Here is a 15,418-nt window from a genome sequence, read left to right as displayed (position 1 = left end):
CGGAGCTCCTATTTTGATGCACTTCCGGCACTAAAAGTGTCCAAACAGCTTGACGGCTTTAGATTAAAAGGTGACATACATACATATACATACAGAGGCTGCCCAGATTGTTTAATTGCCTTTGGAGCATAACGCCAAAGTATTTGCGCCTCGGATCCATGAAAATCTCCCTGAAAATAGTTCCATGGCTTGTTTTGTCGAAGCGAAAAATATGACCACCGTCGCAACCCGGAAACAACGACAACAAACAGCGGATTGGATCGTTAAAATGTGCCTCGAATCTTTCCCAAAATTGTCATGATTTAGAAATGTATTTATTTTTTCCCGACGTCAGGCCTGAATGGGTTAAGATATGAATAATATTGATAGGCCTAAAGATATATATAAAAAAAGAATGCTGCCCTACTGTACTGTATATGTACTGTACATGTACTGTACTGTACATGTCAGCCAGCCTATGTTAATTCTTTTCCAGTTCTAGTCCGGTTATAGTTACAGTAACAACTAGTCTAACTGGAAACCGATGTGAAAGTGCACAATATTGGGTTCAACAGCTGCTCAGCCCCACTATGGAACAATATGGGTAAAAGCCTTTTTTCAGATGCAGCTATTGCTGTGTGTGTGCTGTGTCTGTGTTTCATTAATTGAGGAGTTACAATGAACATAATTCATTAAACCGAGGATCTGTCAAACACAAGCTGCTGGGATCACCATAATTATACACACATGACCTTTGAGTTTTGACTTCTTCGGTTTCGTCATTCTCGCATATCGGAACCAAGTGATAACGGAGTGTAATTGTCTCCACCAGGCCGAAGGAATGGGGGGAGAGAGTACGTTTTGCACTCCGTCCGTCCGTCCGTCCGTCCGTCCGTCCGTCCGTGAACAGCTAATCTCCGGCACCGTTAACCCGGTCGATGGCAAATTTTGCACACACACTCCCTGGATGCCAACGATGAACCTCTGCCCCACAATTTCCAGAACGGCCTGTTATAGCGCCACCAGGAGGCTGCTTTTGAAAAACATTTATTTTGATATTACTCCTTAATTGGCTTTCAAAGTTTGCAGGATTGTCCCTTTTGAAACAAAAAGCCTCAAATCATGAACGCAGCATGCAATTTACCTGAAATCTTTCACAGACTTTCCTACTAGGCTGAGGAATATATCCCACCCTTTTCACATTGGCCTGTTATAGCGCCACCAACAGGTGGATGTTTGCAAAAGACATTTTTGGAACAAAATGCCTCAAATCGTCCAATTTCCAACAAATGGCACCCTTTTCACATTGGCCTGTTATAGCGCCACCAGGAGGCCACAACCTGACCTGCCCTGGTGGAGACCTGTCCTATTATAGCGCCACCAGGAGGCCACAACCTGACCTGGCCTGGTGGAGACCTGTCCTATTATAGCGCCACCAGGAGGCCACAACCTGACCTGCCCTGGTGGAGACCTGTCCTATTATAGCGCCACCAGGAGGCCACAACCTGACCTGCCCTGGTGGAGACCTGTCCTATTATAGCGCCACCAGGAGGCCACAACCTGACCTGCCCTGGTGGAGACCTGTCCTATTATAGCGCCACCAGGAGGCCACAACCTGACCTTCCCTGGTGGAGACCTGTCCTATTATAGCGCCACCAGGATGCCAAATCCTGACCTGCCCTGGTGGAGACCTGTCATATTATAGCGCCACCAGGAGGCCACAACCTGACCTGCCCTGGTGGAGACCTGTCATATTATAGCGCCACCAGGAGGCCACAACCTGACCTGGCCTGGCCTGGTGGAGACCTGTCATATTATAGCGCCACCAGGAGGCCACAACCTGACCTGCCCTGGTGGAGACCTGTCCTATTATAGCGCCACCAGGAGGCCACAACCTGACCTGCCCTGGTGGAGACCTGTCCTATTATAGCGCCACCAGGAGGCCACAACCTGACCTGCCCTGGTGGAGACCTGTCCTATTATAGCGCCACCAGGAGGCCACAACCTGACCTGGCCTGGTGGAGACCTGTCCTATTATAGCGCCACCAGGAGGCCACAACCTGACCTGCCCTGGTGGAGACCTGCCCTATTATAGCGCCACCAGGAGGCCACAACCTGACCTGCCCTGGTGGAGACCTGTCCTATTATAGCGCCACCAGGAGGCCACAACCTGACCTGCCCTGGTGGAGACCTGTGGGCACTTTTTCTAGTTGGCAAATGATTTCCTGCAGTATTTTTGTGGTGTCTTGCAGCCGGTGATGAAGAATAAACAGTTTTTTAAGAATCGAAATCTGTCACAAGCTTTTCCGTTCTGATGTGTCCGCTGTATCGCCTGTACAATAAAACAATCTCACACCTCAATGTTCCCTCTCCTATTCTCTATCTGCCCTCTATTCCTCCTCTCTCTCTCTGTCTCTCTCTCTCTCTCTCTCTCTCTGTCTCTCTCTCTCTCTCTCTCTCTCCACAGGAGGTAAACTTCCAACCCAGAAAGCAGTCCTCTCCCGCCTCTAACGTAGTACTAGCACCGTGGGCTAGAAGGAACCCCCCCTCCCCTCCCCTCCCCCCCCTCCCCTAGAAGGAACCCCCCCTCCCCTCCCCTCCCCCCCCTCCCCTAGAAGGAACCCCCCCTCCCTTCCCCTCCCCCCCCCTCCCCTAGAAGGAACCCGGGAGAGTCGGCTCTCTTTGCCTCTATTAGCATAATGCCCCATATTCCACCAACGTTCCAACGTTCCGACGTTCCGACGTTCCAACGTTCCAACGTTCCCAGCAGCACAGCACAACTCCACTCGGGCTGATTACAGAGGAGGCGTGGCTTTGCTACTTTCTGAAAGGGACTTAACGGAACACTCGTTATCTCTCCTCTCCTCTCCTCTCCTCTCCTCTCCTCTCCTCTCCTCTCCTCTCCTCTCCTCTCCTCTCCTCTCCTCTCCTCTCCTCTCCTCTCCTCTCCTCTCCTCTCCTCTCCTCTCCTCTCCTCTCCTCTCCTCTCTCCCCTCTCTCTCCTCTGCTCCTCTCCTCTCCTCTCCCCTCCCCTCCCCTCCCCTCCCCTCCCCTCCCCTCCCCTCCCCTCCCCTCCTCTCCAATCCTCTCCTCTTCCTCTCCAGTTAGTTTTATAATATAATTCTGTCAAACACACAAGTTTATCTGCCTTTTCCCGTCTTAACAGAATGCTAAATCAGGCCGTGGAGAAAGTCCTTGACTATAAGATCTCGGGCTTAATAACATTGTTTTGGAACGAGCGACCCTTTCACAAAGGTTCTCCCATAAGTGCCAACTCCATTAACCGCGGATGATATATGTCTTCATTAACACTCCCCTGGACCTGCCCGGGCCTGGACTGGGCCCTGGACCTGCCCGGGCCCTTCTGGACCTGCCCGGGCCTGGACTGGGCCCTTCTGGACCTGTCCGGGCCTGGACTGGGCCCTTCTGGACCTGCCCGGGCCTGGACTGGGCCCTTCTGGACCTGCCCGGGCCCTTCTCTGAACCAGGAGACTGGACCTGGACATTTATTGGCACTCCATTTTTGTGCCATATAACGTATAGGAATTGTGTGGGAACTTCTCTCTTAACTTGTGGTGTAGTTCTTGTTCTCTGGATCCAAAGAGGGAATGGGATGTTTGCCTCTTGTGAAACCGCCAAGCGAAAAAGGGGCGATTTAACCCATTCTGGGCGGGGACGCCTTTTGGTTGACAGGAAACGGGAGAGAGATGGGGGGATGACATGCGGTAAAGGCCGTGTCGGGTCCGGGAGTCGAACCCGCGGCACACCGCGACTGGATCACCAGTCCGGTGCCCAGACCGTTACGCTACGGCCTGGGCCCCTTTTGGTGTTTTTAATTAAAGGTATATTCAGTGATTTCACTCAAAAAACCTTAGGTTTCGTTTTTGGCTGTGGGACCCAGCCTTTCGTCCAATCAGGATAGAGAGTCAAAAACGAAACCTAAGGTTTTTTGACCCCCAGGGGTTAACTGGGGACAGGGAGGAACTCCTTATATGGCCAGCACACTCTATAGTAGGGAGGATTATCACAACAAAACAAAAAAATAAGTCATATTTGAATTAAGTGAAATCACTGAATATACCTTTAAGCAATTATGTTCTACTTTAGCTATTGAAAAATAGCAGATCTACAAGCTCATAGCGCGCCACCGAGTGGCGCGCTATGATCTTGTAGGTCTGCTATTTTAGAAAAATCGTGAAAATTTCGGCACAAATCTTTGAATATATTTTTTTTAGGTCTAAATGGATTTAAAGGACCACTTCACCACTTTTCAACCTATCTTCATATAATAGGTCCTCACTAATAATCATGACAAAATGGCACAATTTTTTTCATCATCATTATGCAGATCATTTTTTACAAACATTTTTTGATTTTCATTATCGTGAGAACGAAGGTTTCCATTTTTGCATTGCAACTTTTCAGGACTAGAAAGCCTGCAGTTTCTATTAGCTTGTATTCCCCGCCGATGATGTCACTGGAAGACGGTTTCTGAACTGCCCACAGCCCTCCTATCAGACACAGACCGAGTAGGAAAAAATTGCGCCATTTTCTTCATAATTATTAGTGAGGACCTATTATATGAAGATGGGTTGAAAAGTGGTGAAGTGGTCCTTTAAGAGATGTACCCAATGAGAATGGGGACCAGATTCAGGACTGGTTCGAGGCTGTTAGGAAAGAAGAAAAATAAGAACTCTTCTTATCACATGTGCTTATAGCATAATACTGTACCTGTCACTCATGAACTCTTCTTATCACATGTGCTTATAGCATAATACTGTACCTGTCAAAATGTGGTGAGTACATTCTATGTGCCATGTTGTATTCAGGTTTACTGTACATTCCATCCCAACACTAAGGGCCGATTCATAGTCCTATTTTTACCGCTGTTTCGGCGCTGTAGAGCCCAAATGATTTCGGCTCGTCAGAAACTTTCAGTAGCACCGAAGAGACCCCCCCCCCCCCGAACCTCAAATGACGTCACATTGTGGGCTCTACAGAGCCAAATGACGTCACATTGTAGGCTCTACAGAGCCAATAGACGTCACATTGTAGGCTCTACAGAGCCAGATGACGTCACATTGTAGGCTCTACAGAGCCAAATGACGTCACATTGTAGGCTCTACAGAGCCAAATGACGTCACATTGTAGGCTCTACAGAGCCAAATGACGTCACATTGTAGGCTCTACAGAGCCAAATGACGTCACATTGTAGGCTCTACAGAGCCAAATGACGTCACATTGTAGGCTCTACAGAGCCAAATGACGTCACATTGTAGGCTCTACAGAGCCAAATGACGTCACATTGTAGGCTCTACAGAGCCAAATGACGTCACATTGTAGTCTCTACAGAGCCAAATGACGTCACATTGTAGGCTCTACAGAGCCAAATGACGTCACATTGTAGGCTCTACAGAGCCAAATGACGTCACATTGTAGGCTCTACAGAGCCAAATGACGTCACATTGTAGGCTCTACAGAGCCAAATGACGTCACATTGTAGGCTCTACAGAGCCGAACAGACTTTTATTCGGCTCTAAAATAGGAGTGATATGAATCGCGCCTAAACCAGCTATTTATTTCACTATTTTCCAACTTGTGGTTGTATCACAGCTGGTATAGTGTTGTGTTTTTAACCTGTGGTTGTATCACAGCTGGTATAGTGTTGTGTTTTTAACCTGTGGTTGTATCACAGCTGGTATAGTGTTGTGTTTTTAACCTGTGGTTGTATCACAGCTGGTATAGTGTTGTGTTTTTAACCTGTGGTTGTATCACAGCTGGTATAGTGTTGTGTTTTTCAAGCAATAGCTCTGGCCTATATTCCTATTTCCTATGGTCACGTTTTCTAGATGCGTAACACGAGTTGCGAATAACGGCCTTACTTCTGTCGCTGTGTGCGACACCGGAGTGTGTGCAGACTGTGCACTAACTGCCAAAAGCCAACACAAATAATATAATGAGCTGAATGGATTTAAAAAGCATTTTTAGTAAATAAACTAATGTAGGCCGAATGCCAAGGCTACATTAAAAAGAGAATACAATGAATGGCCACAAGTGATACAGAAGTTTGGTGAAACCTTTACAAGCTACCTAATGTTGTTGTTTCCTAACTCTTCCTTGATGGTCACTGAGTTTTTTTTTTAAGATATTTATTTTGGATGTACTGTATTTGTTTTTTTGTTTTCTATAAGGCCAAACCCTCCTGTCGCAAAGGAGGGGGAGAGATGTAACTGGTGGTATTTAGAACTATAGCCTGGGTTCCAGCCTTAGTATCTGGGTTCCAGCCTGATTCTCTGGGTTCCAGCCTGATTCTCTGGGTTCCAGCCTGATTCTCTGGGTTCCAGCCTGATTCTCTGGGTTCCAGCCTGATTCTCTGGGTTCCAGCCTGATTCTCTGGGTTCCAGTCTGATTATCTGGGTTCCAGCCTGGTTCTCTGGGTTCCAGCCTGATTCTCTGGGTTCCAGTCTGATTCTCTGGTTTCCAGTCTGATTCTCTGGGTTCCAGCCTGATTCTCTGGGTTCCAGCCTGATTCTCTGGGTTCCAGTCTGATTCTCTGGGTTCCAGCCTGATTCTCTGGGTTCCAGTCTGATTCTCTGGGTTCCAGTCTGATTCTCTGGGTTCCAGCCTGATTCTCTGGGTTCCAGCCTGATTCTCTGGGTTCCAGCCTGATTCTCTGGGTTCCAGCCTGATTCTCTGGGTTCCAGCCTGATTCTCTGGGTTCCAGCCTGATTCTCTGGGTTCCAGCCTGATTCTCTGGGTTCCAGTCTGATTCTCTGGGTTCCAGTCTGATTCTCTGGGTTCCAGCCTGATTCTCTGGGTTCCAGCCTGATTCTCTGGGTTCCAGCCTGATTCTCTGGGTTCCAGCCTGATTCTCTGGGTTCCAGCCTGATTCTCTGGGTTCCAGCCTGATTCTCTGGGTTCCAGCCTGATTCTCTGGGTTCCAGTCTGATTCTCTGGGTTCCAGCCTGATTCTCTGGGTTCCAGTCTGATTCTCTGGGTTCCAGCCTGATTCTCTGGGTTCCAGCCTGATTCTCTGGGTTCCAGCCTGATTCTCTGGGTTCCAGCCTGATTCTCTGGGTTCCAGCCTGATTCTCTGGGTTCCAGCCTGATTCTCTGGGTTCCAGCCTGATTCTCTGGGTTCCAGCCTGATTCTCTGGGTTCCAGCCTGATTCTCTGGGTTCCAGTCTGATTCTCTGGGTTCCAGTCTGATTCTCTGGGTTCCAGCCTGATTCTCTGGGTTCCAGCCTGATTCTCTGGGTTCCAGCCTGATTCTCTGGGTTCCAGCCTGATTCTCTGGGTTCCAGCCTGATTCTCTGGGTTCCAGCCTGATTCTCTGGGTTCCAGCCTGATTCTCTGGGTTCCAGTCTGATTCTCTGGGTTCCAGCCTGATTCTCTGGGTTCCAGTCTGATTCTCTGGGTTCCAGCCTGATTCTCTGGGTTCCAGCCTGATTCTCTGGGTTCCAGCCTGATTCTCTGGGTTCCAGCCTGATTCTCTGGGTTCCAGCCTGATTCTCTGGGTTCCAGCCTGATTCTCTGGGTTCCAGCCTGATTCTCTGGGTTCCAGCCTGATTCCTGAAATCCACCTTAACACAATCTGTGTATATATGGGAACGTCTTAGGGATTCGAACCGAGCTGTACATAACGACGTCTGAGGACATCCTAGCGCATCCTCAATGATACGGGGCGAGATAAGAATATTCAGAAATTTTCCTTTTTTTATTTATTTTTGTCAGTTCGCCTTTCGGCTACCGTATGCTACGCTCTGGGCTCATGTTAGCTTACCGTTGACTTCCATGTTAGCACGGCGGAAAGAATGACTCGTCTCTCCTAATCCAGGGCGCTCTCCGTGGTGATGAACGGATCGATATGCTGGCGCTTCATTTCTGCTCCTCGTCCGTCTCTCCCGTAAAATATGAACGCTTTTTGGATCATATATCGTATAAATTAAAAATTATCGCAATGTAAGCTATAGCAATGTAAAGTCAACTTTATTTTTTAGTAGATTGTTTCCGGGTCGTGGCTTTCAGAGTAAAAGCGCTCTGACAAACCCGGCCACCCAGAGCTCCTATTTTGAAGAACTTCCGGCACTGATTGTGTTTAATGAGGAGAAATCCGGTGACGTCTCTATTAACACATTTAGTACCAGGAGTGCCTTCAAAATAAAGGCTAGAGAGTGCCAGAGTTGTCTGATCGCTTTTACTTTGAAAGCCATGAAACAGGAAACACTTGCCTAAAAAAGTTGACTTTACAAAGATACCTCACATCCCCGATCATCTTAATATATTGTTTTACGCTCCAAAAAGCGTTCATATTTTGCGGGAGAGACGGATGAGGAGCAGAAATGAAGCGCCAGCATATCGATCCGTTCATCACCGCGGAGAGCGCCCTGGATTAGGAGATACGAGTCATTCTTTCCGCCTCGCTAACATGGGAGTCAATAACAAGCTAATAGTTGCACTGAGCGTTAGCATACGGCAAGCGAAAAGCAAAATGCCAAAAAAAAATAATAGGAAAATTCTGAATATTCTTGCGTCGCTGGGACGTCGCTAGGACGTCCTCACACGTCAGAGGCACTAATATTTCGGGATCCTTATGACGTGCTCACACGTGTTATGTTTTAATTGTGTTAAAGGAGAATTCCATACTAAAAGGCTTTCTTACCTTTCTTGGTAGTTGTTACGTCCCCACCAAAGAGGTCCAGGTGTTATTTTGTGCAAAAGCTCCTTATTAGCTATTTCCCCTACCATAAGCCCTAAATGAAGTGCATTGAATTTAATGGGAATTGAATGGGGCTATGGGGTGTTGTGCTAGTTCGCTTATTTCCATCGCTCAAAGTTATAATTTCTTTGTATATATCCTCTCTTCATAATGTAAATAATATCCCAAGCGGCACACTTTACTACTTCTTTCAATGGAAATAAGCGAACTAGCATAACACCCCATTGCCCCATTCAATTCCCATTCAATGCAATGCAATTCATTGAGGGCTTATGGTAGGGGAAATAGCCAATAAGGAGTTTTTGCACAAGAAAACACCTGGACCTCTTTGGTGGGGACGTAACCACTACAAAGAAAGATAAGAAAGCATTCTAGCATGGAATTCTCCTTTAATACATACATATATATATATATACTCTAAGGCTGGAACCCGCAGGCTGATTTAGAACGCTACCCTCCCGCCCCACGGGCCACTGCGCCCCAGTCTGGGGTCTGTGGCGCCATCTTGTGAGGTTTTCAGCTATTGCTTTCAATGGCGTGACGTTGCATTCTATCTCTCTCTCTATAGCTGTAGAATCGCTGCCACGTCTAAGCCTAAACCCATATTTTTATGATCGAGACTCGCCAAACTGAAAACGGTTCAATTTAAAAAAAACTAAAATAAAAACTTGAAATGTATCATAAATAAATATTCTATTAAAGCTTCGGGTATTTGAAATATAAGATATCGGGCTGTTGCAATTATGTTCTCCTGACATCCCTTTCAGGCCAGCCAAATAAAATAATAAATCTATAGCTTCACGTTTATGAAGTCATTCTAGTATATTTTTCTTGTTTTAAAACCACAGCTATATTGTTTGATATGCGTGATGGTGCGCACATGTGTTATAATGTGTGTGGATTCAGAAGTACTTAATAAGAAATCTAATGAAATGTTTAATGTGTCAATAAAGTTTTCTAAATGTGCACTACGTCATGTCTGCTCTGTGGTTAAAGAGCATTAACCCATTTTGGGTGGGAACCCCTTTTGGTGTTAAAATAGCAGATCTACAAGCTCATAGCGCGCCACCGAGTGCCGCGCTATGAACTTGCAGGTCTGCTATTTTTTTGTAATCGTTAAAATGTGACGCAAATCTTTGAATTAAGAAATATCACACGAGAGGGTGTTGTTCAACGTGATTATTACCACGACAGTGATGCGGTCAGGAACGAGACGAAGTCGAGTTCCGCAAGCATCACTGAAGCTATGGCATTGGTCATGATATTTGCATATAAATACCCCCCACAGAGGCTGAAATTCACACAAATAAAAAATGTCTGGACTCTGTGCGGTTTTGAACATTTTTTAACCTAAGACTTTTGACATTTAACCCTAATAAAAGTAGGTAAAATAATTGTAATATATGTTTTTTTGTGATCATTAGAATGTCTAGAACATGTTTTATTCATTATTGTGAAAGATATCCCCAAAATGTAAATTATTAATTTATTATATTATTATATAATTATTATACATTTTTCATCAAACTCTTTTTTTTTTTTTAACATATTTTTTAGTCTTAGTCCTAGTAGTACAAAGTAGTAGTAAGGTTGAAATCATTTTTTTGCAAGTAGAAATTAATGCGGGTGTTAGAGGGTTAACAGAGAAACTTCGTGAAAATGTGCCTCAAATCTTTGAATATATATATTCAAAGATTTGAGTTAAAATGTTCACTCTGTAATAATATATATATTATTACAGAGTGAACATTTTAACTCAAATCTTTGCTTCTGGGGGAGGTCTCCTGGAACAACATATTTTCAGATGGGGGGTCGGGCGGAATATTAAATATAATTTTTTGGGGTCCTTGACATGAAATATTGAGCACCACTGATACAGAAACATGAGGTTTTTCAGAAAACTGGGTTAAAGGACCACTTCACCACTTTTCAACCCATCTTCATATTATTGGTCCTCATGATAAAATGGCACAATCATCGACGGGGAATCCAAGCGAACAGAAACTGCAGGCTTTCTAATCCTGAAAAGTTGCGATGCGAAAATGGAAATCGTCGTTCTCACGATGATAAAAATCTAAACATTTTTGTAAATAAATCTTGTTTAAAAATAAATCTAGCCTAACGATGATGTCACTGGTGGACGGGTTTCGGAACTGCCCACACAGCCCTCTTATGAGAGAGACTGAGTAGAAAAGAATTGTGCCATTTTATCATGATTATTAGTGAGGACCTATTATATGAAGATGGGTTGAAAAGTGGAGAATTCATACTGTCGCTACATTTTATTTTTATTTTTTTAAAGGAGAACATATTTCTGAGAAAAGGTACAGTGCTGTAATGGTATTTGTATCATTGTGTTCACACCTACTTTATTTTGATATTTTTATTTCTTAACCCTTTTTTACCTGAGATCAGATTCTAAAAATGTCTTTTACATCCTGACAGTTTTCAGAAAAAGCTATGTTTCCATGTCAGTGGTTCTACAAGCTTACGTTCGCTCTGAAAGAATATATATTCAAAGATTTGCGCCACATTTTCACAAAGCGCGATTTTTCATAGCGCGGCACCGAGTGCCGCTCTATGAGCTTGTAGGTCTGCTATTTTTCAACAGCTAAAGCATAACATAAGGCTTGAAACACCAAAAGGGCGGCTGTGGCTCAGGAGGTAGAGCAGGTCGTCCAATGATCCCTGGGTCGGAGGTTCGAATCCCGGCTCTTCCTCCTGTCCACATGTGGAAGTGTCCTTGGGCAAAGACACTGAACCCTGCACTGCCTCCAATGAGTCGGTCGGTGTGAGCGTCACATTGTAGGCTCTACAGCGCCAAATGACGTCACATTGTAGGCTCTACAGCGCCAAATGACGTCACATTGTAGGCTCTACAGAGCCAAATGACGTCACATTGTAGGCTCTACAGAGCCGAACCCACTTTTATTCGGCTCTAAAATAGGAGTGATATGAATCGCGCCTAAACCAGCTATTTATTTCACTATTTTCTAACTTGTGGTTGTATCACAGCTGGTATAGTGTTGTGTTTTTAACCTGTGGTTGTATCACAGCTGGTATAGTGTTGTGTTTTTAACCTGTGGTTGTATCACAGCTGGTATAGTGTTGTGTTTTTCAAGCAATAGCTCTGGCCTATATTCCTATTTCCTATGGTCACGTTTTCTAGATGCGTAACACGAGTTGCGAATAACGGCCTTACTTCTGTCGCTGTGTGCGACACCGGAGTGTGTGCAGACTGTGCACTAACTGCCAAAAGCCCACACAAATAATATAATGAGCTGAATGGATTTAAAAAGCATTTTTAGTAAATAAACTAATGTAGGCCGAATGCCAAGGCTACATTAAAAAGAGAATACAATGAATGGCCACAAGTGATACAGAAGTTTGGTGAAACCTTTACAAGCTACCTAATGTTGTTTCCTAACTCTTCCTTGATGGTCACTGAGTTTTTTTTTAAAGATATTTATTTTGGATGTACTGTATTTGTTTTTTTGTTTTCTATAAGGCCAAACCCTCCTGTCGCAAAGGAGGGGGAGAGATGTAACTGGTGGTATTTAGAACTAGCCTGGGTTCCAGCCTGATTCTCTGGGTTCCAGCCTGATTCTCTGGGTTCCAGCCTGATTCTCTGGGTTCCAGCCTGATTCTCTGGGTTCCAGCCTGACTCTCTGGGTTCCAGCCTGATTCTCTGGGTTCCAGCCTGATTCTCTGGGTTCCAGCCTGATTCTCTGGGTTCCAGCCTGATTCTCTGGGTTCCAGCCTGATCCTCTGGGTTCCAGCCTGACTCTCTGGGTTCCAGCCTGACTCTCTGGGTTCCAGCCTGACTCTCTGGGTTCCAGCCTGACTCTCTGGGTTCCAGCCTGACTCTCTGGGTTCCAGCCTGATTCTCTGGGTTCCAGCCTGATTCTCTGGGTTCCAGCCTGATTCTCTGGGTTCCAGCCTGATTCTCTGGGTTCCAGCCTGATTCTCTGGGTTCCAGCCTGATTCTCTGGGTTCCAACCTGATTCTCTGGGTTCCAGCCTGATTCTCTGGGTTCCAGCCTGATTCTCTGGGTTCCAGCCTGATGGTTCCAGCCTGATTCTCTGGGTTCCAGCCTGATTCTCTGGGTTCCAGCCTGATAATCTGGGTTCCAGCCTGATTCTCTGGGTTCCAGCCTGATTCTCTGGGTTCCAGGACATCCTAGCGCATCCTCAATGATACGGGGCGAGATAAGAATATTCGAGATAAGAAATGACGTCACATTGTAGACTCTACAGAGAGAAATGACGTCACATTCTAGGCTCTACAGAGCCAAATGACGTCACATTGTAGGCTCTACAGAGCCAAATGACGTCACATTGTAGGCCCTACAGAGCCAAATGACGTCACATTGTAGGCTCTACAGAGCCAAATGACGTCACATTGTAGACTCTACAGAGCCAAATGACGTCACATTGTAGACTCTACAGAGCCAAATGACGTCACATTGTAGGCTCTACAGAGCCAAATGACGTCACATTGTAGACTCTACAGAGCCAAATGACGTCACATTGTAGACTCTACAGAGCCAAATGACGTCACATTGTAGGCTCTACAGAGCCAAATGACGTCACATTGTAGGCTCTACAGAGCCAAATGACGTCACATTGTAGGCTCTACAGAGCCAAATGACGTCACATTGTAGACTCTACAGAGCCAAATGACGTCACATTGTAGGCTCTACAGAGCCAAATGACGTCACATTGTAGGCTCTACAGAGCCAAATGACGTCACATTGTAGGCTCTACAGAGCCAAATGACGTCACATTGTAGGCTCTACAGAGCCAAATGACGTCACATTGTAGGCTCTACAGAGCCAAATGACGTCACATTGTAGACTCTACAGAGCCAAACCGACTTTTATACTGCTCTAAAATAGGAGTATGAATCGGCCCTAAGGCTGGAACCCATGCAGGCTGATTTAGAACGCTACCCTCCCGCCCCACGGGCCACTGCGCCCCAGTCTGGGGTCTGTGGCGCCATCTTGTGAGGTTTTCAGCTATTGCTTTCAATGGCGTGACGTTGCATTCTATCTCTCTCTCTATAGCTGTAGAATCGCTGCCACGTCTAAGCCTAAACCCATATTTTTATGATCGAGACTCGCCAAACTGAAAACGGTTCAATTTAAAAAAAAACTAAAATAAAAACTTGAAATGTATCATAAATAAATATTCTATTAAAGCTTCGGGTATTTGAAATATAAGATATCGGGCTGTTGCAATTATGTTCTCCTGACATCCCTTTCAGGCTTATAACCAGCCAAATAAAATAATAAATCTATAGCTTCACGTTTATGAAGTCATTCTAGTATATTTTTCTTGTTTTAAAACCACAGCTATATTGTTTGATATGCGTGACGGTGCGCACATGTGTTGTTATAATGTGTGTGGATTCAGAAGTACTTAATAAGAAATCTAATGAAATGTTTAATGTGTGAATAAAGTTTTCTAAATGTGCTCTACGTCATGTCTGCTCTGTGGTTAAAGAGCATTAACCCATTTTGGGTGGGAACCCCTTTTGGTGTTAAAATAGCAGATCTACAAGCTCATAGCGTGCCACCGAGTGCCGCGCTATGAACTTGCAGGTCTGCTATTTTTTTGTAATCGTTAAAATGTGACGCAAATCTTTGAATTAAGAAATATCACACGAGAGGGTGTTGTTCAACGTGATTATTACCACGACAGTGATGCGGTCAGGAACGAGACGAAGTTGAGTTCCGCAAGCATCACTGAAGCTATGGCATTGGTCATGATATTTGCATATAAATACCCCCCCCCCACAGAGGCTGAAATTCACACAAATAAAAAATGTCTGGACTCTGTGCGGTTTTGAACATTTTTTAACCTAAGACTTTTGACCTTTAACCCTAATAAAAGTAGGTAAAATAATTGTAATATATGTTTTTTTGTGATCATTAGAATGTCTAGAACATGTTTTATTCATTATTGTGAAAGATATCCCCAAAATGTAAATTATTAATTTATTATATTATATAATTATTATAAATCTTTCATCAAACTTTTATTTTTTATTTTTTTTAACATATTTTTTAGTCTTAGTCCTAGTAGTACAAAGTAGTAGTAAGGTTGAAATATTTTTTTTGCAAGTAGAAATTAATGCGGGTGTTAGAGGGTTAACAGAGAAACTTCGTGAAAATGTGCCTCAAATCTTTGAATATATATATTCAAAGATTTGAGTTAAAATGTTCACTCTGTAATAATATATATATTATTACAGAGTGAACATTTTAACTCAAATCTTTGCTTCTGGGGAGGTCTCCTGGAACAACATATTTTCAGATGGGGGGTCAGACGGAAGATTACATATAATTTTTTGGGGTCCTTGACATGAAATATTGAGCACCACTGATACAGAAACATGGTTTTTTTCAGAAAACTGGGTTAAAGGACCACTTCACCACTTTTCAACCCATCTTCATATTATTGGTCCTCATGATAAAATGGCACAATCATCGACGGGGAATCCAAGCGAACAGAAACTGCAGGCTTTCTAATCCTGAAAAGTTGCGATGCGAAAATGGAAGTCGTCGTTCTCACGATAATAAAAATCTAAACATTTTTGTAAATAAATCTTGTTTAAAAACAAATCTAGCCTAACGATGATGTCACTGGTGGACGGGTTTCTGAACTGCCCACACAGCCCTCTTATGAGAGAGACTGAGTAGAAAAGAATTGTGCCATT

General features: G+C 44.5%; 1 protein-coding gene across 1 annotated transcript in view; it reads left to right on the top strand.

Annotated features, from left to right (window-relative positions):
• gnpat (glyceronephosphate O-acyltransferase) overlaps positions 1 to 2,523 on the top strand; it is a 56,105-nt gene extending 53,582 nt beyond the window's left edge. Inside the window, exon 17 of the mRNA XM_083789940.1 lies at positions 2,447 to 2,523. Within this exon, the coding sequence (XP_083646066.1) occupies positions 2,447 to 2,490 (44 nt within the window). The 3' untranslated portion in view covers positions 2,491 to 2,523. The remainder of the gene's footprint in view (positions 1 to 2,446) is intronic.
• The last annotated feature ends 12,895 nt before the right edge of the window (positions 2,524 to 15,418 follow it).

Source organism: Protomyctophum parallelum, assembly GCF_964188405.1.
Source record: "Protomyctophum parallelum genome assembly, chromosome: 19".
NCBI lineage: Eukaryota > Metazoa > Chordata > Actinopteri > Myctophiformes > Myctophidae > Protomyctophum > Protomyctophum parallelum.
Note: the sequence above shows the minus strand (reverse complement) of the source record. Positions and strands in the feature narration are given on the sequence as shown.